The following is a 27,711-nucleotide window of genomic DNA, read 5'->3' on the forward strand; positions in this document are numbered from 1 at the left end:
AGGGAACACTGGTTTCTGCCCAAAATAACTTCAACCCTGGGCAATTTGTCATTAGGAACAACACTGATGGAAGTCAGATCACTCTTTTTGCTGCATTGTAAGTGTTGGTTCCATTCAAGCACGCACACGCTTTCTGTTGGGGGTGCTTTCGGTCAGATCCTAACCCGAACTCAAAGCCTTGCTTGAACCAGAGGTTTGAAGGCAAGGAGAAGGTCACCTCGAGTTCCTCTGGCAGTGTGTGCAGCGCATTTTCTTCATCTTCCGAACTGTCGGTGTCATCAAAATTCAGCAACTTCTGGTCGTTTTTCTCCAGGAACTCGAAAAACTCTGGGTCCTTCTCCTTTAAGCGCGAGAGCTGCTCTTTGTGTTCTTGGACGGAGCCTTTTCGCTTTGCCTTCCTGACGAGAGAAAAAGAAACAACCCCTTTTAACCTTCATCATTTTGGAGAAAGAAGGAAGGTCGGCTTTGTTCTGCAAAACAACTCGCAGTGTGAGGTCAAAGGCACCACTTCAGGCCCACGCGAAACAAGGACAGCGAGGGATCAATCAGACAGCGTCTCACCAAGTCACAAAAAAAGTTTAGAATTTGTTAAACGAAAAGGGATTAGGAGAGTTGGAAGTTGGCTACCTCAGACGGTTGGACAGCTGTTTTGCAATATACAGTGAATGCCAACAGGGTGGGTTCAATTCTCTCACTGGCTGAGGTTACTATGAAGGACTCTCCTTCTCAACCTCTCCCCTCGCCCTAAGTGTGGTGACCCTCAGGTTAAACCACCTCCATTGTCCCTCTCTAATGACAGTGCTGCCCTGCGGTCTTCCACCTAGATAGAAAAGAACAGGCTTGATGGGCTGAAGGGCCTCTTCCCCGCTATGGGGTAACGCAAACAAAGAGCTGAAAAGCAACTGGATGAGATTTCCTCATCACCACAAGTATGGTCTCACCTGTGACTTGGTGAGGAGCATTTGTCCTGGTCGGATCAAGTATTCAAAGAGTATTGGAAGCTGTTTGCGTTGACAGATGTCTTCAGACATTAATTAGGTTACCTTGTTGCTTGGTTTTGCTCTGCGAAATTTACACTAATAATGAATTGTTGAGCTTTAAGCTATAATCTTGGTGTCTGCCATCGGCTATTAATAAATATTTGGTTAGGAGCCATTGGGCAATTTTGAGGGTCATTGAATGCTTTGATTTTACTGTGTTGCAATTATGGGGATAGGGAAAGTGATTATGTCTGGCTTGCTCTCCCCATGCTGTAACACTTGGAACTGAAGGATACGTCTATACATAGAGAGAAGATCTCACACCCAAACCCTCACCTCCACCAAGATGCTTATACCATATCTGAGACAGCCGCCTGGCTGGAGAAAATGTTTTAACAATGGGTTTCAGAAAACAGCTATTTACTTACAGGTGGTGAGACAAAGAGATGGGTGTGGAGGCATCTCACTGCAGAGTGCATCCATCTGGATCCGCGACCTACCAAGATGAGGCGGCCAGTCAGCATACCCCGCAACGGAAGTACCCCTCAGAACTATTAAACTGCACATTATTTCGTAGGCTCACCCCCAATCAACCCCTGCAAGTCTTGGCTGAGCCCAGTTTGTGAACTACTGGAGCAAACTAATTTATAGATCAAGAGGTGCCCCATTTTGTCCACTTATACCTGTTAATCTGCACAGAAAGTTAAAGAACTGGGGAGGCACGGTGGCTCAGTGGTTAGCACTGCTGCCTCACAGTGCCAGGGACCCGGGTTCAATTCCACGCTTGGGCAACTATCGGTGTTGAGTTGGCACATTCTCCCTGTGTCTGTGGGGGTTTCCTCCAGGTGCCCGGTTTCCTCCCACAGTCCAAGGATGTGCAGCTTAGGTGGATGGGCCGTGCTAAATTGCACCGTACCGTCCAGGGAAATGCAGGCCTACAGGAATAGGATAGGGGAAATCAGGATGCTCTTCAGAGGGTTGGTGTGGACTCAATGGGCCAGAAGGCCAGCTTCTGCAACGTAGGAATTCTGTGATTCTATGAATTGTCCACACAGGCCCCATCGGTGCCTGACGGCCGGAGGGTTTCTCAATCTATCGGATGGATCGCAAAACGTCCTCGGGCAAGACAAACAGCAGAGGGGTTTGCCTCCTGATCAACACGTCTTGGTGCAACCCTGGTAAGTTACTGCTCCCTGGACCTAGAATATCTAACGGTGAGGTGTTGTCCCTAATACCTGCCATGGGAATTTACTTCTGCTATCCTGACAGCTCTTTATACACCACCCATGGGGAAGGGTAGAGCACACTTGATGAAATATACACTGTCCCAAACAGCCTAGAGACAGAATTCCCCCCGCACCTTAAAGCACCGTTCTCAATCAAAGACCCCTCCCACCCTGGTTGTAGTCTCTTCCATTGGGCAGAAGACACAGAAGTTTGAAAACACATGCCAGCAGATTCAAGAACAGCTTCTTCCTCATGGCTATCAGACTTATGAATGGACCTCTCAAATTAGAGTTGATCTATCTCTGCAGCTGTAACACCATAATCTGCAATCTGTTCTATTATCCTGATGTACTTACGCAAGGTACAATTTGTCTGATCAGCACTCAAAGCTATACTTTTCACTGTATCTCAGTACAGTGACAATAATAAATCAAATCTTTCTTTCAGGAACAGAAATTACTCAGAAAGTCAGCCTCCCAACACAAGTCAATCTCTGAGGTACTGGTTACACGTTGCACCCAAATCCTAGGATCAGACCAGATTAGACATTATAACGGAAAAACCCAAGGCAAACAGACAAGACACAAAGATTTAAAGGGAGGAATTACACTGTTGTGATGAAAACATGGAATAGAAACAGCCTAAAGACATTGAAGAGAGGAGATATTGCAGAAGCTAAGATGGATGATGATTCCAAGGTACTGGAATAGGATTAACCGAGAGAGACAAGAGTTTCAATTTCAACTGAATCGAAATGAAAATGGTAAATTCAACATATAAAAGATGTTGAGATGCAGCAATAATCTACCACATCTTCTCAAGAATTAAAAAAGAACTTTCTTTTCTTTATTCTTTCCTGGGTTGTGGGTGCCACTGGCAAGGCCAGCATTTGTTGTCCATCCTTAATTGTCCTTGAACGGAGTGTCTTGCCTGGCCAATTGTAGAGAGCAGTTGAGTGTCAACCACGTGGGTCAGGAGTCACATATCGGCCAGACCAAGTAAAGAGGCAGATTTCGATCCCTAAAGAATAATAGTGAACCAGATGGGTTTTTATGACGATCCACGATGGGTTTCACATTTGACATGACTGAGACTAGGTTTATTATCTCAGGATTTGTTCATTTGCTTTGAATTTTCCAAGCTGCCATGGTGTGATTTGAACCTCTATCCCTGGGCCTCTGGGTGACAGGGTCACTGTTGTAGCCAATCTTCTAATATTTCCACAGAACTTACATGAAATGTTTACAAAGCAGGATGTTCCCCAACTCTTCAGCGGTATTTCCAAGTAAGAACTCTTGCTCTGAGTGCAGCTGTGATGATGGCAAATGCTCAGACTATGGCCGTGTTCATTAACATAATAATGTTTAAAAAACACGGCAATTGTCTGTGTATCTTCTAACCCTGTCAAACAGGGAGGCGACGGCCTTGTGATATTATCGCTGGACTGTTAATCCAGAGGATAATGTTCTGGGGACCCGGGTTCGAATCCTGCCACAGCAGATGGTGCAATTTGAATTCAATAAAATATGTGGAATTAAGAATCTAATGACGATCGTGTTTTGATGACCGTGAATCCATTGCTGATTGCCAGGAAAAACCCATCTGGTTCACTAACATCCTTTACCTGCTGTCTTTACCTGGTCTGGCCTACATGTGACTCCAGACCCACTGCAATGTGGTCGACTCAACTGTCCTCTGGGCAATTAGGGATGGACAATAAATGCTGGCCTAGCCAGCAACACCCTCATCCCGTGAATGAATTAAAAAAAGCTAAGGTTACAAAGATGGATATGTTGACACTGCACCTGGATTACACGGGGAACTTTAAAATGAACATTTTTTTAAAAAAAAAAGAAATTGCAATGTTGTGAAATTCTGCATATGGAAATTAGAAAGAGAACAGCATCCCAGTAGTACACTGCCTTTCCCATGTACTGCGCCTTCTGAAAATACAACTTTTGTTCATTTGAAAGGAGTCAGTAGCGTCTCAATAGCTGGCCAAATTAAGTCTAGTGGCACTTTGTGTAATGTCTGCACACCATTGTCAAAGTGGAGCACAAAACTGATCTTTTGTGGGGTGTCTCTTGTTAAGATGAGTCTATTTCTAGCAGCTCGCTGTATAAATTTTGCACAGTTTTGAAATCTATTGCAACATTATTCCATAAACCAACTTGCCATTCAATCAAAGGGTAAAGACCTTGCATTTACAGAGCACCATTCCCAACCATAGCCTGTCCCAGAGTCTGCTGTTATATTGAAGAATTGCTCCCATTCCTTGCAGGGAAACACAGAAGCCAATACAGGGAGATCCCAAAAATAGCAACGCGACAATGGCCAGATATAATCTGTTTCAGCAATGCTGATTGAGGGATGATTAGTAGCTCTGGACACCAGTAGATCTCCCAGCATTTCTTTCGAATACTTCTGTGGGATCTTTTACACCAAACGTACACAATACACACTCCTAGCCTCACCCAGTTAGTGAATGGTACAGAAATATGGATCAGAAAAATTAGCTAACAGCCCCTCCCTCTCTCAGGCCCATATAAACATTAAACATTATCAAAATTAAAGTCAGCCATCAGAAGTTACCTATTCCCGACCAGAAATCTAGCAAACCCTGGACTAGAAAGCCAAGGGCAGCAGATACTTGGGAACACCACCACCTGCAAGCTCCCCTCCGATCCACTCACCATCCTGACTTGGAAATATATGGCCGTTCCTTCAGTGTCACTGGGTCAAAATCCCAGAATTAACCTCCCTAAGCACAAAAACTGCAGTGGTTCAAGAAGGCAGATCATCACCACTTTCGAGAGCAACCTGGCAGTGACACCCACATCCCATGAGTGAACAGAGACAGGAAGAAAGAAAGAAAGAAAGAAAGAAAGAATCCACTCGAGGTCTGTACACCAACTTGTCCCATAAACCTGCCAGCGACCACCCTCCACTCCATTGACTGTCAAACTAATGGGGCACTACTGACAAATTAGCCACCAGAGCTGTAGCATCATTGCAACCTCAGCCACTCCCAGCTCCATTTCCCTTCAGAACACGACCAGGACAAGAGCACGTGGTCACTCTCAGCAGTCAAAAAGGTGGTCAGCATCTACGCACCTACAATGGACACAACCACGAGATTTCACCAAAGCAACAGGGGCTTTCCATACCCGGTCATTAAAAATTAGCAGGGAGCCAATAGCCTAGTGGTATTATCAATCCTGGCAAAGTTCTGGGGACCCGGGTTCAAATCCCATCACGGCAGATGGTGCAATCTGAATTCAATGAAAATCTGGAATTAAGAATCTAATGATGACCGTTGTCGATTGTCAGAAAAACCCATCTGATTCACTAATATCCTTTAGGGAAAGAAACGGCCATCCTTACCTGGTCTGGTGACTCCAGACCCACAGCAATGTGGCTGACTCTTAACTGGCCTCTGGCCAATTAGGGATGGGCAATAAATGCTGCCCTCATCCCGTGAATCAATTTTTTAAAAATCCAATGCATCGCGAGTTCCCAGCCCCAGAAGACGACGTGCCTGTGGGAGATACAAATCTTTGCAAGGAAAGGGGGAAGACAGGGAGGAAAGGAATGCTCCGCCTTCTACATCTCAACCATAGAGGAACACAAATCTGGGAGCAAGTCATTCATCTAGCAGCTTATTCGAGAAGCCCCTGTGGGGCAATCTAGAACGAAAGGTCAGAGTTTTAGGATGAGTGGGGGAGACATAAAACAGAGAGAAGGAGAAATTCTGTGGAATTTGTTACCCAGAATGCAGTGGACCCCAGGACACTGAGTAAATTTAAGGAGCAAATAGACAGATTTTTAATTAGTAATGGCTAAAAGGTCATGGGGAGTGAGCAGGAAAGGGGAGCTGAGGCTGAGATGAGATCGTATTCAATGTTGGAGCAGGCTCGAGGGGCTGAATGGCCTCCTCCTACTCCTGGTTCCTATGAATCCTGGGACAGGGCAGATTTAAGAGATCAAGAATACAAAGTTTGTGCTTAATTGGAAATCAACGTAGCGCAGTATAATCTCCGACTCTGTTGCTATTCTGAAGAATAATCATTCATTAATGAACACCAGCCACTAGAGACATTGAAATGGAAATGAGTTAGCAACATGAAAGGAAATGCAAAATTTTAAGGTATGTTTGAACATGAGTTAAGAAGATCTCCATTAGTCTAGTCTTAATACTCACTAGCGTAGTTTGAATCATAGAATCCCTACAGTGTGGAAACAGGCCCTTCGGCCCAATAAACCCACAGCGACCCTAAGAGCATCCCACTCAGACCCATCCCCATCCCCATCCCCCTATAACCCACCTAATCTACACATCCCTGGACACTATGGGCAATTTAGCATGGCTAATCCACCTAACCCACATATCTTTGGACTGTGGGACGAAACCGGAGCACCCGGAGGAAACCCACACAGACACGGGGAGAATGTGCAAACTCGACACAGTCGCCTGAGGGTGGATTCGAACCTGGGTCCCTGGCGCTGTGAGGGAGCAGTGCTAACCACTGAACCACCGTGCCTCCACTGTGGTTGGGGAAGGTTTGATTGTGACATTCAAAAGGGAACTTGATGATTGTACGAAAAGACAAGCAGGATTATTGAGGAGAAGGCAGAGGTCATGTATATGCAGCATTTGGAGAACAGTGCAGTCACAGTGGGCCAAATGGCCTCCTGCTGTGTTGTAACGATGTGAAACAAATATATCTCTACTGCTGTACAAAACAGACTGCAGCTCATTACTGCACTTTGTATTTTACTTCACTGAGCAGGCACCTGAATGCTTCAAATGCCAAAGAAATGCCTAAAATGTTCACCTGTTCAAAACTTAATTGCCATTGGTCACAAGAGATCTTACTTTTTTCCCTGCCGTTCCAATTCTGGTTCTTCCTTTCTCTTTCCGACCTGGATTTCTCGTTTGCCGCCTTTCTTCACGTGGGTGACTGCAGAGTCATCGTCCTCCAAACTGCTGTTACTATCTGTGTCAAACGTGGAGGTTAAAAACTCTTCAACACTCAGTTGGGCAAGTTTTCTGCAACACACAAAGTGTTTAAAGTTAATGAGTAAAAGAAAGAACAAGGAATCTATTTGTGCCATTCTGCCCAACCACCAGGGACTATGCTTTCAGCTCCCCGGGCCCCTCTCTTTTAGAATTCCTTTTGTAAACTTCTCTACATCTCCCTTCCATCCCTTGAGCACTCCTTAAAAATCGAACCTCTTCGACCACACCTTCAGTCACCTGTCCTTCCATCTCCTTTTGCACTTCACTGTCAAATTTTGTTTGATAGAATCAAAATAAATAGATACTGGTCTGTACAATAGTGTGGGTGTAAAGACAATCTTTTCATTTTCTGTATTTTTTGACTGTGGACTGGAATGGGAGCCTGTATCTGAAAATCTATTTATTTGTAATTAATAATAGTTCTTGTTAAGTACAGAAACCTGTTCCTTCTGTCAACCTGGGTCTTGAACACAAGGAATTCCGTGTGTATTTAAAACCTGCAACTTTTGTGACAACTCTGGGAATAACGATTTCCAATGTGCCACCCAAAGAGGCTTAACACTATTGTAAAGGCACTACATCAACAGCGGCCATGTACCTGCTGCCCTGGTCTTTCTAGATGGAAGTGGACGTGGGTTTGGAAGGATAACGGAGGTAATAAACGTAACGACCGCGTATTCACTCAATACCCCAATGTTAACGGTGTCCTGAGTGCCTCTGTTTCTGAACTCCCACTTTTTCTGGCACTTCTCTGGGCCCTGCCTCTAAAACCTCACCCACCCATCCCTACAAACAAAGAGGAAAGAATTCACATGTGCTGCTTGTAACAAGATAAAAATTGCAACAGAAGCATTTTAGCTCTCCGGAATTAACAGCAGAATTAAAGTTGGTGCCTGATACTGTTCACCCTTGTAGCAGGCAATCCGGTTCAGCAAGAAACCAAAAAATTTTAAAAGGTCATTTTGTGACTAAAACTCCATCATCGTACAACAGGACCTTAATCAGATGGAGTTTAAATTAGATAAATGTGAGGTGCTGCATTTTGGAAAGGCAAATCAGGGTATGACTTATACACTTAATGGTAATGTCTTGGGAGTGTTGCCAAACAGAGATCTTGGAGTACAGGTTCGTAGTTCCTTGAAAGTGGTGTCGCAGGTAGACAGGGTGGTAAAGAAGGCATTTGGTACACTTGTCTTTATTGGTCAGCGCACTCAGCACAGAAGTTGGAATGTAACGTTGTGGCTGTACAGTACATTGCTTCGGCCACTTTTGGAATACTGCATTTAATTCTGCTCTCCCTGCTTTGGAAAGATGTCAGTAAACTTGAAAGAGTGCAGTAAAGATTTACGAGGATGTTGCCAGGATTAGAGGGTTTGAGCCAGAGGGAGAGGCTGAATAGGCTGGGGCTATTTTCCCTGGAGTGTCGGAGGCTGACAGGTGACCTTATAGAGGTTTATAAAATCATGAGGAGGCACAGGTTAGACTGTGCCATCCACCCTTTCTCTCCCAGAGCAGGACAATCCAAAATTAGAGGACGCAGGTTTAAGGTGAGAGGGGAAAGATTTAAAAGGGACTTGAGGGGCAACTTTTTCATGTAAAGGGTGGTGTGTGTATGGAAGTGGTGGATTGGAGGCTGGTACAATTACAACATTTAAAGGCATTTGGATGGGCATATGAATAGGAAGGGTTTACAGGTATATCGGCCAAATGGGCCTAGGTTCATTTAGGACGTGTGGTCGGCATGGATGATTTGGACCGGAAAGTCTGCTTCTGTGTCATACAACTCTATGACTCTTCAGCAACTGCTTGAGGATGAGTCACAATTCCACTGTGACATCTCATCATACAACCTCAAGGAAAGTGAAAATATATTAAAATAAAACAAAAAAAAACTGAGGATGCTGGAATTCTGAAACAAAAACAGAAAGTGCTCGAAAAACTCAGCAGGTCTGGCAGCATCTGTGGAGAGGGAAGCAAAGTTAATGTTTCGAGTCCGGAGGTTCGAAAGAAGGGTCACCTTATCTCTGCTTTCGCACCACAGATGCTGCCAGACTTGCTGAGTTTCTCCGCAATTCCTGTTTTTGTTTAACGAAAATATACTTATTGTTTGCCCCCACTTTATTAGGCGCTGTTAACAGATAATAATCCACTGTGAACTGTATAATTCGCAGTTCCGGTCTCAAAAACATTAAATCACAAGCAAATCCTTTAAAGATCTATTCCGTCATTAATGGCCCACAGATGGAGCCTTAGAATCAGAAGGCTGTGGGTTCAAAATTTCCCACTGCAAGGGCTGGAACATAAAATACAGGCTGACACTCCAGCGCAGTACTGAGGGGGTGCTGTGCTGTCAGAAATGCCAGCTCTCAGAAGAAGGGTCTGCCGTTCAAACGGGTGTAATATTATAAAGAAGAGCAGGGGCTTATCCCTGACAATCTGGTCAATATTTAGTCCTTCGCCAACATCACAGAAGAAGATGCGATCATCAGTGCATAGGCTTGTGGGGCTTTGTCCCCTTTTCCTACATTATGACAGCGACTACACTTCAAGAAGTAGTTCACTGGGCTTCAGAGTGCTTTGGGCTGTCTGGTGATCACAATGGGCGCTACACAAATGCAAAGATTTTAAAATCAAAATAATTCAGTAATCTTGCCATGCGGTGGCTCAGTGGTTAGCACTGCTGCCTCACAGCACCAGGGACACAGGTTTGATTCCAGCCTCGGGTAACTGTCCATCTGTTAGTCTCAGATTTAATGTCGGGTTCTTTCAATATATCTCAATTAAATGGATCAACTGTCTGTGTGATTGACATCACTCACGAACACGAATGGAATTCCCTCGTGTCGTTTGCCAGTAGAGGTGGTGACACTGTGGTATACAGTCAGGACAGAGTGACTTCAAACCCCATGAAGTTTTATGACTTCAGGTCAAATACGGGCAAGGAACCTCCTGCCGAGTGCCAAGTACCATCCTATCTTGGCTGATGTATCAGTACTCCATGTTGAACATCATTTGGAGGAAGCACTGAGAGTGTCAAGAGGGCAGAATGTAGGTGGGGGATCTCGATGCCCATCACCAAGAGTGGCTCAGCAGCATGATTAGGGGAGGCCTAGTGATATTATCGCTGGACTGTTAATCCAGAGACCCAGGTAATGTTCTGGGAATCTGGGGTCAAATCCCAGCATCATACATGGTGGAATGTGATTTCAATGAAAATCTGGAATTGAGTCTAATGATGACCAGGAATCCATTGCCAGTTTTTGGAAAAATCCATCTGGTTAGCTAATGTCCTTTAGGGTAGGAAATTGACATCCTTACCTGCCCATGACTCCAAACCAAATAACAATGCGGTTGAGTCTTAACAATTGCCTATCCAGCAACACCCTTATTGCGTGAGTGAATGAATGAATAAAATAAAGTTACTGATAAAGCTGGTTGAGTCCCAAAAGACACAGCTGTCAGATTGGTTCTCTGGCAGCTGGTGAGGGAATGAACAAGAGGGAAAAAATAATTGATCTCATCCTGACCAATCTGATGGCTGCACATGCATCTGTCCAAGACAGTATCGGTAAGAGGGCAGGCCCTTTACAGCACTGAACTTGTAAAGACAAAGTCCTATCATTCATAATGAGAATACCCTCCATCGTGTTGTGTGGCACTGTCACTGGGCTAAATGGGACAGACTTTGAACAGATCTGGCGACTCAACACTGGGCATCCATGAGGTGCTGTAGACCATCAACAGCACCAGAATTGTACTCCAGCACAATCTCATTACCATCAAGCAAGCAAATCAACCCTCGTTCAATACAGAGTGCAGGAGGGCATAACAGCACCAGGCATAGCTAAAAAAAGTGAGGTTCCAACCTGGTGAAGCTACCAAACAGGACTACTAGCACGCCAAACATCATAGCAACAAGTGATAGACAGGGCTAAGGAATCCCACAACCAGTAGATCAGATCTAAGCTCTGCAGCCCTGCTGTATCAAACCATGAAAGTTGGTGGACAATTAAACACTCACTGAAGGAGGCAGCTCCACAGATATTCCCATCCTCAGTGATGGGGGACCTCAACACATTAGTGCAAAAGAAAAGGCTGAAACATTTGCAACAATCTTCAGCCAGAAGTGGCAAGTGGATGATCCATCTTAGCTTCCTCTAGACTTCCCCAGCATTACAGATACCAGTCTTCAGCCAATTTGATTCACTCCACGTGATTTCAATCATCTCAACACCAGGACATCTCTGCAGGAGTTCCTCAGGGTAGTGTCCTAGGCCCAACCATCTTCAGCTGCTTCATCAATGACCTTCCCTCCATCATAAAGTCAGAAGTGGGGATGTTCGCCGATGATTGCACAACGTTCAGCACCATTTGTGACTCCTCAGATACTGAAGCAGTCCATGTTCAAATGCAACAAGATCTGGAGAATATCCAGGCTTGGGCTGACAAGTGGCAAGTGACATTTGCGCCACACAAATGCCAGGCTATGACCATCACCAATAGGACATAATCTAACCACCATCTCTTGACATTCAATGGTGTTACCATCACTGAATCCTCCACTATCAACATCCTGGGTGTTATAATTGACCAGAAACTCAATTGGACTCACCACATTAACAGAGTGACTACAAGAGCAAGCCAAAAGCGAGTAACTCATCTCCTGACTCCTCAAAGCCTGTCCACCATCTACAAGGCACAAGTCAAGAGTGTGATGGAATACTCCCCACTTGCCTGGATGAGTGCAGCCTCAACAACACTGAAGGAGCTTGACACCATCCAGGACAAAGCAGCCCGCTTGATTGGCACTACATCCACAAGCATCCACTCCCTCCACCACCAACGCTCAGTATACACTGCAGCTACTATCTACAAGATGCAATGCAGAAATTCACCACCAATCCTCAGATAGCACCTTCCAAACCCACGACCACTTCCATCTAGAAGGACAAGGGCATTAGACATATGGAAACCCCGCCACCTCCAAGTCACTTACCATCCTGACTTGGAAATATATCACCGTTCCTTCACTATCACAGGGTCAAAATCCTGGAATTCCCCCCCAATAGCATTGTCAGTCAACCCACAGCAGGAGGACTGCAGCAGTTCAAGAAGGCAGCTCACCACCACCTTCTCAAGGGCAACTAGGGATGGGCAATAAATACTGGCCAGCCACCGAAGCCCACATCCCACAAATGAATAGAGAAAAAAAAATTTTAAGAAATGGCTCAAGGCATTGGAAAATGCAAAGGCTATGGGCCCTGACAACATACAGGCAAGGGTACTGAAGACTTGCGCCCCAGAAATTGCCACACCTCTGGCCAAGCTGTTCCCCATACAGTTACAACACTGACAATATGGAAAATTGCCCAGGTATGTCCTGTACATTAAAATCAGGACAAATCCAACCCAATTAATATCCCATTGGTCTACTCTCAATCATCAATAAAGTGAGGGAAGGGATCAATAGCTTATCAACAACCTATTCACTGAGTTTCATACCAGTCGTTGAACTGACCTCATTATAGCCTTGGTTCAAACGTGGACAAAGATGAATTCTAGGGTGAGGTGACAGCCTTTGACATTAAGACTGCATTTGAGTGAGTGCAGCATCAAGGAGACCTCGTAAAACAAGAGTGATTGGGAATCAGGGGAACACTCTCTGCTGGTTGGAGCCATGCCTGACACGAAGGAAGAAGTCTGTAGCTGTCGGAGGTCACTTACCTCCACTCCTGGATATCTCTGCAGGAGCTCCTAGGGGTAATGCCCGCAGCCTAACTATCTTCTCTGCTTCACCAATGACCTTCCCTCCATCAAAAAGGAGGTTTGCTGATGATTGCACAATGTTCAGTACTATTTATCAATCCTCAGATACTGATACAGTCCCTGTCCACATGCCGTATTACCCAGATAATGTTTAAGTTTGAACTGACAAGTGGTAAGTAACATTCCCACCTCACTAGTGGCAGGCAATGACTATCTTCAACAAGCGAGAATGAAACTACCATAATGGTGTTCCCATCACTGAATCCCCCAGTATCAGCATCCTGTGGGTTACTATTGACCATAATCTGAAGCAGACTCTGGCACATAAATAGTGACTAAAAGACCAAGTCGCAGGCAAGGAATCCTGCACCAAACAATGCACCTCCCAAGCCTGCCCACTGTTGACAAGGCACAAGTCAGGAGTGTGATGGAATGCTCCCCACTTGTCTGGATGACTGAGACCCAACAACACTCAAGAAGCTTGACACCATTCAGGACAAAGCTGCTCACTTGATTAGCACCACATCCACAAGCATCCACTCCCTCTACCACCGATGCTCGGTAGCAGCAGTGTGTACTATCTACAAGATGCACTGCAGACATTCACCAAAGATCCTCAGCACCTTCCAAACCCACGACCACTTCCATCTAGAAGGACAAGGGCAGCAGATACATGGGAACACCACCACCTTCAAGTTCCCCTCTGAGCCACTCACCATCCTGACTTGCTGTTCCTTCACTGTCACCAGGGCAAAATCCTGGAATTCCCTCATTAATGGCATTATGGGTCTACCTACAGCACACAGACTCACCACCACCTTCTCCAGTAAAACATGGGATGGACAATAAATGGTGGGCTAGCCAGCAACATTCATACCCTGAGAATTAATAAAACCAAAGCCTTCTCCCACCGCCATGTGTCCCACTTGATCAACATTTGTTAACGAAATGCACATTAAACAGCTCTTCCAGTCAATACCAAGATGGCACAAGTGTATGTGACCACAGCATCCAGGATAGCATGGGAATTCACAGGAAAGGATGGTGAATTGGTGGAATTGTCTACCGTGGGGTCCATGGGGGCTCAGTGATTCAGTGTGCTCAAGACAGAGATCAAGAAATCTCCAGCTTTTCAGATATCAAGGGGTTGCAGGGATAGTGCAGGAAAATGGCATTGAGAGAGAGATGACCAGCCTGATCGAGTTGAATGTTGGAGCAGACTCTCTTCATAGAAATCACAGGATCCCTACAGCATGGAAACAGGCCCTTTGGCCCAACAAGTCCACACTGACCCTTGGAGCATCCCACCCAGACCCATCCCCTTAAAAAACTACCTAATCTACACATCCCTGAACACTACGGGCAATTTAGCATGGCCAATCCACCTAACCTGCACATCTTTGGACTGCAGGAGGAAACTGGAGCACCCGGGGAGAACGTGCAAACTCGAGGGACTGAATGGTCAGCTCTTGTTCCCATTTCTCAGGAGGCAGCCAGCAACCCACCAAGTCTTTCAAAGAACTTTCTAATTACTCCTGCAATCGACTGCATGTCCCCACTTTCAACACATCATCCTCCCTCACCCCATATCCCACTGTGTTCCCCGAAATAGACAGTAACAAGTGTTAGAAACAATTCCTACGGATACGCTGCACCCACACCCACACCCACCCCCAACTTTAAACTCCTACCAGATACCTTCAAAAAAACATAGAGGGGGAAGAGGCAGCACTTAGAAAGAGAGCAGAATGAAAGAGATAGTGCACAGAGTGGACAGGAGCAGGGTGACAGAGTGAGCACAGATAGCAGATAAGGCAAGGGTTCAGACAGACACCAAAGTGAATAAAGCCAGGTTTAGAAAAAGGGAGAAAGCAGAGTTGACAGGGAAAAATCTACAGACAGTAATTTAGGCATGTTTTAGAGAGAAAGAGAGAGAGAGCAGAGTGAACAAAGTTTAGAGAGACACCAAAGTAGTTAATGAAGGATTTAAAGAGAAAAAGAGAACACAGTGGCTAAAGAAGGGTTTAGAGAGAGAAAACAGAGTGCTTAAGGGAGGGTTTAAAGAAAGAGAGAGAGAGAGAGAGAGGACAGAATGGTTAACAGGGAGTTTAAAGAGTGGTCAAGGAAGGATTGAGAGAAAGATTACGGAGTGGTTAAGGGAGGATTGAGAGAGAGAGAGAGAACATAGTGGATAAGGGAGGGTTGAGAGAGAGAGAGAACAGAGTGGATAAGGGAAGGTTTAGAGAGAGGGAGCACAGTGGTTAAGGGAGCGTTTAGAGAATGTGGCTGAGGCCGAGTTTAGAACGACAGACCAGACTGGAAAAGACAGAGTTTAAAAAGACTGGAGACATTAAACGAACACATAATCCCCCCAGGAACACGGCACATTGAAGAAAACACGTGTTCCAGTTCGCGGTTTTATAAACAGAGGGGGAGAGAGAGAGAGCTGATAATGGAGAGTGAGAGCACAGTTACACTCACCTCTTGCTAGAAGCAGCCATACTGCTACCGAGGGAACACATTGTAACAACGTGATGTCGAGAGGTTCCGTTCCCACAATCCGCAACAGGAAGGAACAGGGCTTTTACTCACTGCTTTAACTCTCAACTCCCTGGCACATCCACATCTCCTGCTACTGCTACTGCTACTGCTACTGCTACTGCTGTCTTCACATCCTTCCAATCCAGCTGGAATCGTGTTTACAGATAAATCCCGCTTCCTGCGTGTTTTATATGATTTCTCTCCGTTTCCCACCTCCTCCCCTTCAAGGAGCAAGTCTCGCTGGAACTCCAATTCCCGTTTTGTCAGAATAGTAAATATGGTGAGTTAAGTTGTGCACTTTCTGATGAGGCAGTTTACAGTGAAGGATTATACTGGGCATTTAAGGTGGACTCTCTTTGTGTGATTTAAAGAGAATTTTTTTTTCAACCGTGACGTGACTTCTAAAAAAGATGCGTGATAATGTGACACTTGCAGCTCTCGGTTGTTGCGGTGTAGTGCACTGCAGAAGGTTCGATCTTAAAGTTGCAGTTAGCTGATGGGAAAGGGTTTTAAGTGAGATTAATGCAACCCCATATAAATTTATTTCCCAAAATATTTGACAAGTCCCCCAAGGCTTTGATTCAACTGTTGTCTCTTTTTTAGCAAGTTGGACTATTTCTATGAAATGAGTGTTAAATGTTAAAGAAACATTCCCGGATTTGTAACACAGGCTGAGGAGCTATTCACTCACATTTGGACCATGAGTGATCTGTGAATTTGAATCCCAAAACTTAACTGTGACACGTTGGAATGGAAAATTGCAACTGAATGCCATGAACGGTTGGTGTTGCCTTTTATGTTATTGCTTTGTTAAAATAACCCTAACTTGTGCAAATTTAGTTACAAACGAGCAAAACCCCAAAAGCTAACTGAAAGGATGTATTTAAGGTTGGAAAACATTTTCTGGTTGACTTGTGTTTGGGATTTGGAAGACAAGTGGTTGTTGAAAGTAAAATTAAATCAGTAAGTAGCTGTGAAAGGACAAGACTTGTCTATTTCCGGTAGTTGTTTAACCATCTAGCAGTCAGAATTGGAGTTTTAAAAAATTAATGATTTTTGTTTTAGTTGGTGTAAATATTCGGCCTTTCCAAATAGTTCTGTTTAGCTCAACTGGCAGGGTTTTTCAGAATGTTTAAACGGTGGATTGCGAGATGGGGCGAATTGAACCGTTTGAATAGTTTGTGTTCAGAAGTGTTGCGTTTAATTACTAATTCCTTTTTCACACTGTGCCTCCTTAAGTCAAAATGCTTTTTGTTTGTAATTACATGTGGGGTCACTTTTATATTCTGATGGATTCCGGCATTCTGATGATTCCCCTTCCCGACAGCTGTGATTTCATTCTGTATAACCGGCACCGTCCACTTGGTTGAAAGACTGCTCTCCACCATCTCCACAGCAAACTAGAGGCTTTCACGGAAGCGAAGCGGAGGAAGGCGTCGACCCAGATTTATTTGAGTTTTTGGAGGGGTGAACCACAGTAACCACCACCGCCCCCCCCAACTCCCCTACCCAACATGTGCTAGTTTCTGCTCCACAAGCTGTAAGTATCGTCTGAATGGAATCAGTGTGTTGTGATCTGATCTGAGAGCGAGCCTTTGTTTTGTTATGGTAACAGAGCAGATCTAAATGTTGACTCTGGCAGATCCTTTGACATATGTTAAACGGGGTTTGGGGAGAGGGGTGAAGAGGATAGGGTTTGAGGACATTTCTTTTAGAAAAGGACTGTAATTCCTAACGTATATGTTTAAAGCTTCCTGTTCCTTTGTTCCCTTTTACGAATACAAACCTAATGGACGGTATGAAAATAGAGGGGAGGCGAGTAGAGAGAATGTGTTATTAGAAGACATTGAGTGGATTCGACGTCTTGAATATTGTAAAATGCCTGGCCTGGGGTAAATTCATAGCAAGACCGTGAAACATCGAGCCTGAAATCCAGAGAGCTCTGTATGTTTGCATCGATTTCGCCTCTGGGGCTCTTAACTCAGTTCATCTGACAGGGCCAAGCCGCCGCCTTTTGTTCCCAATGCTGGGACTACATACACATTCCCATTTTCTTTCCCCTTAGTTAAATCTTCAGTATCCCACGCCGTTTTATTTGCCTTGACTTTTTGACAACGACATTGCTGAGATGAACGTGCTAGATCAGATCCTATGTAACCAGCAAATGATTAATCAATTCCACATGCACTGTGAATAGGATTGGCATTGCTATGTCTGTGGATATATTAAACTGATTTTGTTTTTTGAGGGATGGTTTTGGGATATTGATTTGCAACAGTGTTTGGGAACATAGAGTCATAGAGATGTACAGCATGGAAACAGACCCTTAGGTCCAACTCACCTATGCTGACCAGATAAGCTAAATTAATCTAGTCCTGTTTGCCAGCATTTCGGCCATATCCCTTCAAACCCTTCCTACTCATGCACCCAACCAGGTGCCTGTAAAATGTTGTAACATAGTTTATTTTCAACGAAGCAGCTCCTTTTTTTGGAATTATTTAAACATCTAGGACATGTTTAAGCAGCATCCTATTCTCAAAAGGTTAACACCTGCTCAGCTCTGCATTTTAACAGCTGTATATGCTAAGAAAGGGACTGTTCCCCCTTCTGTATCCTGGACTTCTTGTACAGTAACTAAATGCTGGAGAACACCACGATCACGGTAGATATTTTAATCAATCAGTTCACAGAGATGACACCCCTTTGGAGCAAGTTGGACTTTCGAACCTGGGTCTCCTGCCTCAGAGGTAGGGACACTACTAGTGTACCACCAGACGGTCACCAGGATCATTTTAAAAAGGGGAGAGACTGGGGACATTTGTATGTTGCCAGCACTAAACTGGATACATTTGCTTTAAGAGGATGAGGCGTTCCGTGCTGGACAGGGCGACCAGCCAATCACAGCCGACCTTTGGCCCTCATTGACGTCATCGCACCAATCAGCATCGCCGAGGGCGGGACTGAACGTCAGTCCGGAGCTTGATATGTGGCTACATTGTCAATGCTGCCCCGCAGCTGATCTGTGAGTAACATTTACATTCCTCGTTCAATGTTTGGGGTAATAGAGGTTTTTGCAAAAATATGCATTAAGGGGAGGTTTAATTTCTAAGCAGCATGGGAAGGAGGGTGGTGTGCTGGTGTTTGAACTATAAATCATAGGCAGTTAACAGAATGAGCTTCCATAAGCTGCTTCTGCCCTGTAAAGCTGGACGATACGGTACTGTACAGACACTCAGCACCTTCCATTTGTAGGTTGTGGTCCTGTCACACAGCCCGGGTTCAATTGTGTTCGATGCACCGTTCACATCGAGGGCTGTGTGTATGTGTGTGTTGTGTGAATTTTTTTTAATGTCACCTGGCAGAATAAGAGTCTGCATATGATGCTGGAACCATAGCATCATTCACCTCATTTAAGCACTCGACCGTTTAATGAGATTTAACCCCCACCTGACCAAACTCCCCTCCCTACCATGCAATACAATGAAAGAGGCTTTTTGAATTGGGCAGTTGGCTTACGTGTTAACCAGGTTTGATACTTATGTCCATTCAACTTGCCTTTCTCTTTATAAAAAAACTGAGTCACTGGGCCTGAGTGCAGGGGACTGGTGGGAGATGGGTTGTTTCTTTTCTTGACGTGGTTTCTCCAACACTTTCAACTGATTTTGGGTGCTTTCGTTTTCTCGGCAAGCCATCGTTTCAGGCTGAGTTAACCCTCTCTGAGATTCCAGGCAAAAAGACACCTTGGAGCTGACTGACACTGGAGAATGATGCAGAGGGAGGGGATGGAGAAAGGCAGGAGGACCTAGTATAAGGTGAAAGCGCTGTTTACTTCATAGCAGACTGAGAAGGATTCTGTACTTTTTCATGACTTTATTGTGTGCAAGTGGGAGTGTCAGAGAATTGAGAAGTATTGAATACTCCTGAGGTGGCCTTTTCTGATGACAGCATGACTGACACAGACTATCCTTAAGTCACCTCACGAATTCAGAGTTTCTGACTCCGATGGCACGTGGCATTTGTTCTCCAGATATGAGCAAGCACCAAGTGCGAATGATATTGGAGACTGAAGGGTGACCTTACAGAGGTTTATAAAATCATGATGGGCATGGATAGGGTGAATGACCAAGGCCTGTGGTGGGGGAGTCCAAAACTAGAGGGCATAGGTTTAAGGTGAGAGGAGAAAGATTTAAAAAGGACCCGAGGGGTAACTTTTCCACACAGTGGGTGGTACATGTAGTTGCCAGAGGAAGTGGTGGAGGCTGATACAATTACAACATTTTAAAAAGACATCTGGATGAGTATATGAATAAGATGGGTTTAGAGGGATATGGGCCAAATGCGGGCAAATGGGATTAGGTCAGATTGGGATGTCTGGCCAGCACAGACGAGTTGGACCAAAGGCTCTATTTCTGTGCTGCATGTCTATATGTGGTGTGGAGGGGGGGGTCATGTATAGGCCAGACTGAGGTGAGTTTTCTTTTCCTTTGTTAACCAGAACCCTTCAAGTTATTTTTTTTCTCCCTTTTATTTCCATCTTCTATGATGGCAAGTCCATAATGATCAGATTTGGCAGATTGAGTTTTGGAGTTTGCTGCTGGCTTGAACTTGGGAGGTCTGAGTTTCCCAGTCAGTACCCTACCTAAACTCGCATTGCCCTGGGGGTCGAGTTCTTCGTGGTCCCTGGGGAGGAGGGATGAGTGGTCACATTTAATGTGTTTCCCGTGGGGGTCGGGGTCACATTTATCACCTTGCCCACACGAGGAGGATTCCTGGATTATGGTCAGTTGCTGGAGAGAGGTGCAGAGCTGAGATCAGCCAGTTCTCTAGAGTAACTAAGGACAGAAACGATGACGCCTTTACCTCCTGCAAGAGCTGTGCATGAAACCAAGTTTGACCATTTCAATCCCGTTCCAGGTTGCTGAGGGCTCACTTTGGAAAAATTGCCCTGAAGTTAGTCCCAGCCACTGGAATTTACAGTGTGCCTTTTTAATGTGGGATACTGGTACTTTGGATGGTTAATGTAACAAAAATGCACACTGAGATACAACGATAGAACTAGGAAGGCTATTGAATAAAAGCTTGGACAAAGATGTTGGTGGGCCTTTAAAAGAGGAGAAGGAGGGAAACAGATCTGAGAATTTGATAGAAGACTTTACATTTAAGTCAGTTAATGCCTGGGGAGTTCCGAATAGCATTGTGGCCAATGAAGCAGTTTTTGAAGGGATTAAAAAAATTGTAAAGTTAGGCAATATGACATAAAATCACAAAAATGATGAAAACCCTCAGCAGCTCGGGCAGTATCCATGGGGAAATGATCAACATTAACGTTGCAGGATGATAACCTTTGCTCATAACTATTACAACGAAAGGTCTTTGACTGGAAAAGTTAACTCTGTTTCTGTCTCCACAGATGCTGCAAGACCTGCTGAGTGTTTTCACCAATCTCCTTTTCCATTTATGTACTTCTAAAGTGTCCTGATGGTTGTTTAATCTAGGAAATGCAGCTGCTCAATTTCACACGGTGAGATCTCGTGAACAGTGATGATCAGATAACTACTTCAGTTGCATTGGTTGATGGATAAATGTGGTCTCAGCCATCATGGGTAATAGCTGCTTGCACGTGAAACTGTACCATGAAAATTTTACAGCCACCCGAGAGCACACGGGGTCTGTGTTTGATATGTGATCTGTGAGAGGATGCCAATGACAGAATAGCACTCTTTCAGGACTGCACTCGAATATCACTGCAGATTACTTTGCTATTCTCATCTCCGAAGCATTTCTGTTTGGGAAATAGCAAATCTCCCTGAGGGCCCCCCTGTGCCATCCTACATCTTCATGTTGTAATGGCAAATCAGGACAGGGGTTTCCTGATGACAGCACAGGCTGCACATAGCAAGAACGCGACACTCTGGCCTTAATGATATTCGAATATATTTTATAAAATTGCATTACATGGAGGAGCGTCCCAATGCCAAGTGTCCAATGATCCAGAGTGCTGTGAAATGTAGAGTGGAGGTTAGCTGTTGTTTTAGAGAAAGAATGCTTGAGACAACAGCAACTTGCATTTATATAGTGCCTTTTAATGTGGATGAATGTGTCAAGGTGCTTCACAGATGTCTTTATCAGACAATAGTCGACATCAAACCTCATACAGAGTTATTAGGGTAGGTTAACAAAAACCTGGTCACAACATTGGGTAATAAGGTATGTCTTTTTTTTAAAAGAGGAGAGCGTGGTGAAAGGGTTTAGAGAGGGAATTCCAGAGCTTGAGTCCAAAGTTGCTGAAGCCAATAGCTGCCAACTGTGGATGATGGAAATCACAGAATTGCAAAGGACCAGATTGGAGGAGTGCAGAGTTCCTGAAGGATTGTATGGCTGGAGGATGTTTGAATGGGAGAAGCTATGATAATTTGAAAACAAGATGAGAATTTGAAAAGCGAGGTGTGACTGGGTCAGGAGCTGTATGAATCAGAAAGCACAGAATGGAATTAGATACAAGTTGCAATACAGGTCGCAGTTTTTGAAGGTGATCGAGCTCAAACACAGTGGAGGATAGGCAGCTAGCCAGGATTTTAAAAGTTAAGGTACCAAAAGTATTGGGTAAGGATTACAGCATAGGATGAGCTAATGCAGAGTTAGAGCTGGGTGATACTGTTGAGCTGGAAATAAGTGGTCTTATCAATGGAGTAAATATTGGATTAAATGCAAAGTCCAGGTTGAAACTGTCAGGTTCAGTTGCAGAGGAGAAGTAGTTGGTGGTGGAGACTGAAAATGATGAACATCTTGACTGGAGAAAATGTTGATTTGAGCAGTACTGAATGCTGAACAAGCAGAGTGGGGGATCCAGACAGAATGTTGGGGTCGAGAGAGGTGATGGTGAGAAACAGCTGGGTGTTGGTAGCACCTGAAGAACTTTAAAGTTATGCTTTTGGATAATAATCTCATGACATAGCACACTGAGGAAACATGACAGAAGTCAACACCAGAGATAACACAGTGTGGAGCTGGAGGAACACAGCAGGACAGGCATCATCAGAGGAACGGGAAAGTTGACGTTTCAGTTAGGGACCCTCTTCTTTTTCTGAAAAAGGGTCCTGACCCGAAACGTCAACTTTCCCACTCCTCTGATGCTGCCTGGCCTGCTGTGTTCCTCCAGCTCCACAGCTTTGTTATCTCTGACTCCAGCATCTACAGTTCTTGCTTTCTCTGAGAATTCAACACCAGCTTGTCTCGGAAAGATTCCAAATCGCAGCTACAAAACAATATTAGTAGCATCCTAATAGAGAGCACATTCCCATCCTATTAGCTGGGAAATGGGAATCTATAAGTAATAAGGAGCAAAGAAAAACTCTTGAAAGGGGGACATTTGATTATGTGATCACAATCAATGGTGTTTGTAATTCAAACTGTGATATAGAGCATCACATTTTAAAAAAAAAAGGTGTAAGTGGGATTTGCGCAACCAGACACACTTAACACTCTGAAACTTTAATGTTCTTTAGAGTTACAAAAGCAATTTAACCACTCCATGTCACCAGAGAAACAAATGGTATTTTTTTTTCAGTTTCTTCTGTGATTATATATCTGGTCTTGACATTGTCCACTTGCCATATTCATTTCTTTCACTCTAATTCTTGCCTCCAGTTCCATTCCTGTCTGCTCTGTTTTAGCTACTGTTTCTTCACTCGCTGTTTCTGAAGGTGATTCCTGATCCTATTCTGGGATAATACTCTCATTGTAAGCCTTGTGATTGTGGCAGTGCATAGTCACAGAGGTCTACACCACACAAAAAGGTCTTTTGGCTCATTTGAGTCCTTGCCAAACAAAAACAAACAGCTAACTATTCTAATCCCTATAATCCCTGTGTTCTAATAGATCATATGTTTATGTGACGGTGAGCATTTGGTAATGAGCAGGCAAGAAACAAGTGTCAGCATTGGGCACTCCCAGGTCAACTATAATGTGTCATGTGCAAATTAAAGTTGCCTTTCCAAATGTTTACTTTGTGTTAGCAATTTTGCTCCAGTAACAAGGCTGGATATTCCCCTTAGAAGGTTTCTAAATTCAGACCAGCAGCTTTTTGCCAATTATATTTGTTGTGTAGACCTGAGGCTGCTTTATTTGACCCTGAGATGAGCAAGAATGCATTAACCAGATAACGCGTACACAACTGTTACACTTTTCTAAAGAATCCCGGGAGTAAATGTTCTGGGAGCTTTTGTTCCTTTTGATAGAATTCCGCAACATAATTGAAAAGAATGCTCATGTTGGTGAATCACCAGATTATCAATTTTTAGTTATGTTGCTGCTTTTTATGTTGGTTGTGTGATGAATGTTGGACATCAGGAAGAATTCTCTGGCACCTCTTTGAAATAAAATAGTGCCCTGCAATGTCTTTTGGTGACTAGAGAAGGCAAGTTGGTCCTTTGTTTCACATCTCCATCTAAAAGTTAATGTAAGAGCATTAGAAATAGGAACAGGGAAAGACTGTACAGTCCCTTCAGTTGGCTTTGCCGTTCAGTGCATTAATGGTTGACTTGGTCTTCATTTTCCAATCCCTCCTCTCATCCACGAGCCACCAAAAACTTACATCTGTTCCAGCCCTGAATATTTTCAGTGATGACGCATCCATAATCTTTTGGGGCAGACAATTCCAAGGATTCACAATCCTTCGAGTGAAATAATTTCAACCCCTCTCAGTCCTTAATGATTCGCCCCTTATCCTGAGACACTGCTCCTATATTTGAGATTCCCCTGCTGGGGGAATACAACCTCGAGCTACTTCTGAATGTTATAGATTTGCGGATGTTTAAAGTATAGCAGGAGGCCATTTGGCCTGTCGTGTTCCTCCTGGTCAACAAGACCTGACTAAACTAATTCCATTTTCCAGTTTTTGACCCATAGCCTGGAGGCTATGGCAATATAAGTGAATATCTCAATACTACTTTAAATGTAATGAGAGTTTCTGACTTAACTACTGTTTCAGGCAGTGAGTTCCAGACTCCCACCACCTTCTTACCTTAAATCCATTCCCACTGATTGCTGACCCTTCTCCTAAAATGTCTCTTCCTATCCTCCCTATCTATATCACTCATAATCTTATGCACATTAATCAGGCCCCCTCTCAACCTTCTCTCCATCTCCTTGCTCTTGTTTTCTTTGCCTGCTAACTTTAGGTGTCCGTTGATAAACGTCCTAAGGTCCCTCTGATCATCAAACATATCCCAGGACCCTACCATCTATAGTGTAATCCCCTACTCTGTTAGACTTCCCCAAATGTGTTATCGCTCTATTTTCTGGATAGAATTCCAGTTGTCACCGCTTTGCCTGGCTAACCAGCCCATTGATATCCTCCTGCAGTTTATGGCTGTCCTCCTCATTATTTACCACCCTGCCAATTTCCATGTCATCCACAAACTTCTTGACCATGCCCTGATGTTTTGAGTCAAAGTCATTAATGTACAGCACAAGTAGCCAGGGCCCAGCACTGAGCCCTGTGGAACCACACTGGAAACAAACTTCCTGTCACACAACCATCCCTCTACCATGACCCACTGCTTCCTGACTCTCAGCCAGTTTTGGATCCAACATTCCACTTTGCCTTGGATTCCACAGGCTCTTACTTTCTTGACCAGTCTGCCATAAGGGATCATACCAAAAACTTCGCTAAAGTCAGTGCTGATCACATCAAATACATGGCCTTCCCAACACACCTGATTACCTCCTCCAAAAAATTAATCAAATGTGGCAAACATTACCCTCCTTTCACAAATTCATTCTGATTATCCCTCATTATTCTGTCCTGTAGAATTTCTAATGACTTCCCAACCACTGAGGTTAGACTGACTTGCCTTTAATTTCCTGGCCTATCCCTTCCTCCGTTCTTTTATTAGTAATGAGACATTAACAGTCCTTTGGCATCTTGCCTGTGACCAGAGAGGATTTGAAAATGTCTGCCCGGCCCCCTGGTATCTCCTCCCTTGTTTCCCTCGACAGTATGGGGTGCATCGTGTCTTCCGTTACAGATTTATCCACTTCTTATGCTGCTGACATGAGCTAGTCTCCTCTTTGTATGTCTCTGCTAATTTCTTTGGATATTTCACAGCCATCCGTCCCTGATGACGTTACCTGGGTTTTCCTTTCTATTGTGAAGACACCGAGCACTGTACCTAAGACTTCTGGATCCACACACCAATCACCTCTAGGGTGACTACTCCTTCTCCCATAATTCCCTTGCTCTTTACACATATTTTTAGAAAATCCTTTTGGGTTTTCCTACATTCCACGCACTAATTCTTTCTCATGCACTATCTTAAGGGCGACACGGTGGCTCAGTGGTTAGCACTGCTGCCTCACAGCACCACAGATCCGGGTTCAGTTCCAGCCTCGAGCGAATGTCTGTGTGGGGTTTGCACATTCTCCCCATGTCTGCATGGTTTTCCTCTGGGTGCTCCGGTTTCCTCCCACAGTCACAAAGATATGCAGGCTAGGTGGACTGGCCATGATAAATTGCCCGTAGTGTTCAGGGATGTGTAGATTAGGTGGGTTATAGGGGATGGGTCTGGGTGGGATGCTCTGAGGGTTGGTGTGGACTTGTTGGGCCAAAGGGCCTATTTCCACGCTGTACGGATTCTATGATTAACTTTCCTAACTTCCTTGAGAAGTTTCCCACCACTTTTTATACTTTTCTAGGGACTCTACCATATTGAGCCCTTTGTATCTGTCAGCAGCTTCTCTTTATCCTTGCCCCCTCTTAATCTGAACCTTCATGTTCCTTGACATCCAGGGTTCACCAGTCTTGCTCCCACACCTTGTCTTTTATAGAAATGCATTTGGCTTTATAGAAATGTACTTGTCCTGTACCCTGGATAGTTCCTTCTTGAATGCCTCCCTCTGCTCTGACACAGTGTAATCTACAAATTGCTGCTCTCAGTCCAAATTGTATTTTAAAATAATTAAATTAACCTTGCCCTGGATTAGAACAATATTTTCCCCCCTCCATCCCATTCTAATCCTTTTCCATAACTATCGAACTGACTCCTGGTCATCTCCAAATTGCTCCTCTACCAATATGCCTGCCATCTGCCTGAGCTCATTTCCAAATACTGGGTCCAGAACTGTGCTCTCCCATGTTAGCCTTTCCACACACTGGCAGAAACAGTTCTACTGTGTACAATTTCGAGGAAATAAAATGCTTAGTCCCACACACCTGCATCTGGTTGTAACTCAGTAACTCATCCTCAAGTCCATGTACAACTGCATTGCGAAAGCATTCATGTAATCAGCTTAGGTTGCCCCTTTTTAAGCACAGTGTTGCAGCCCTCAACAAGTTTAAATGGGGGGAAAAAATACCTCCCCTCGTCCACATCGTTTGTGAATAATTGATTTGATTTTAAATCGCTGTCTCTTGGTTGTTAGCCCACTCACCACGTGGAAGTCGGAGGGAAGACCCTAATGCCTCTCTCAAATCTCTACTAGAATCATAGACTCCCTATTTGGTGGAAGTGGGCCATGGCTAACCCCACCTAACCTACACATTCCTGGACACAATGGCGCAGTTTAGCATGGCCAATCCACCTAACCTGCACATCTTTGGACTGTGCGAGGAAACCGGAGCCCCCAGAGGAAACCCACGCAGAAGCAGGGAGCACGTGCAAACTCCACACAGCCTGTTGCCTGAGGATACAATCGAACCCAGGTCCTTGGTGCTGGGTTAACCATTGACTCATCACTCTTTCAGGAAAAACACTTCCAGTTTTTCTAACCCCTCCTTGTAACTGCAACCCCTCCATCCTTGGTGAACCACCTTTCTAACAATCCTTTCTAAGGCCTAAAGGTGCCCAGAATTGCTCAGCTGAGGCATAATTAATGATTTGTTAACTTCCACCTCTGTTTAGTCTTCATATTCTGTTTTAAAAACCAAAGTTCTTTAATCACCTGATTGGTTTCTCCTTGCACTTTTTGAGGATTTGTGCACTATAGACATTCACAGTCTTTCTGCCCAACCATGTTTTTCAAAACCATGCCATTTAAAAAAACATTGTTTGATCGCTCTCCTGTGCAGTTCCTTGGGTTGTATTGTGTTACAGACACAAGATAACATGTGTTGTTGTTGTAGATAGATAATTTGTCCGCTTTGGTTGCGCTACATGGGCATAAGCAAAACAACAGAGG

At 44.4% G+C, this 27,711-nt stretch overlaps 2 protein-coding genes across 6 annotated transcripts in view; one reads left to right on the forward strand and one right to left on the reverse strand.

Annotated features, from left to right (window-relative positions):
• Positions 1-15,571, reverse strand: part of noc2l (NOC2-like nucleolar associated transcriptional repressor) — a 205,333-nt gene extending 189,762 nt beyond the window's left edge. Inside the window, exons 1-3 of the mRNA XM_048615064.1 lie at positions 15,475-15,571; positions 7,084-7,257; positions 218-398 (exon numbers count right to left, since the gene is read on the reverse strand). Of these exons, the coding sequence (XP_048471021.1) occupies positions 218-398; positions 7,084-7,257; positions 15,475-15,515 (396 nt within the window). The 5' untranslated portion in view covers positions 15,516-15,571. The remainder of the gene's footprint in view (positions 1-217; positions 399-7,083; positions 7,258-15,474) is intronic.
• A 132-nt stretch (positions 15,572-15,703) lies between these two features.
• klhl17 (kelch-like family member 17) overlaps positions 15,704-27,711 on the forward strand; it is a 79,811-nt gene continuing 67,803 nt past the window's right edge. For 3 of the 5 annotated variants that reach the window (XM_048615067.1, XM_048615066.1, XM_048615070.1), the window contains exons 1-5: positions 15,704-15,814; positions 16,205-16,314; positions 16,862-17,074; positions 18,394-18,556; positions 20,945-21,055. The gene's annotated coding sequence lies outside the window, so the exon portion shown is untranslated. The remainder of the gene's footprint in view (positions 15,815-16,204; positions 16,315-16,861; positions 17,075-18,393; positions 18,557-20,944; positions 21,056-27,711) is intronic. The other 2 variants (XM_048615069.1, XM_048615068.1) reach the window with 2 other exon arrangements.

This window comes from Rhincodon typus, chromosome 31, assembly GCF_021869965.1.
Source record: "Rhincodon typus isolate 14 chromosome 31, sRhiTyp1.1, whole genome shotgun sequence".
NCBI classification, from domain to species: domain Eukaryota; kingdom Metazoa; phylum Chordata; class Chondrichthyes; order Orectolobiformes; family Rhincodontidae; genus Rhincodon; species Rhincodon typus.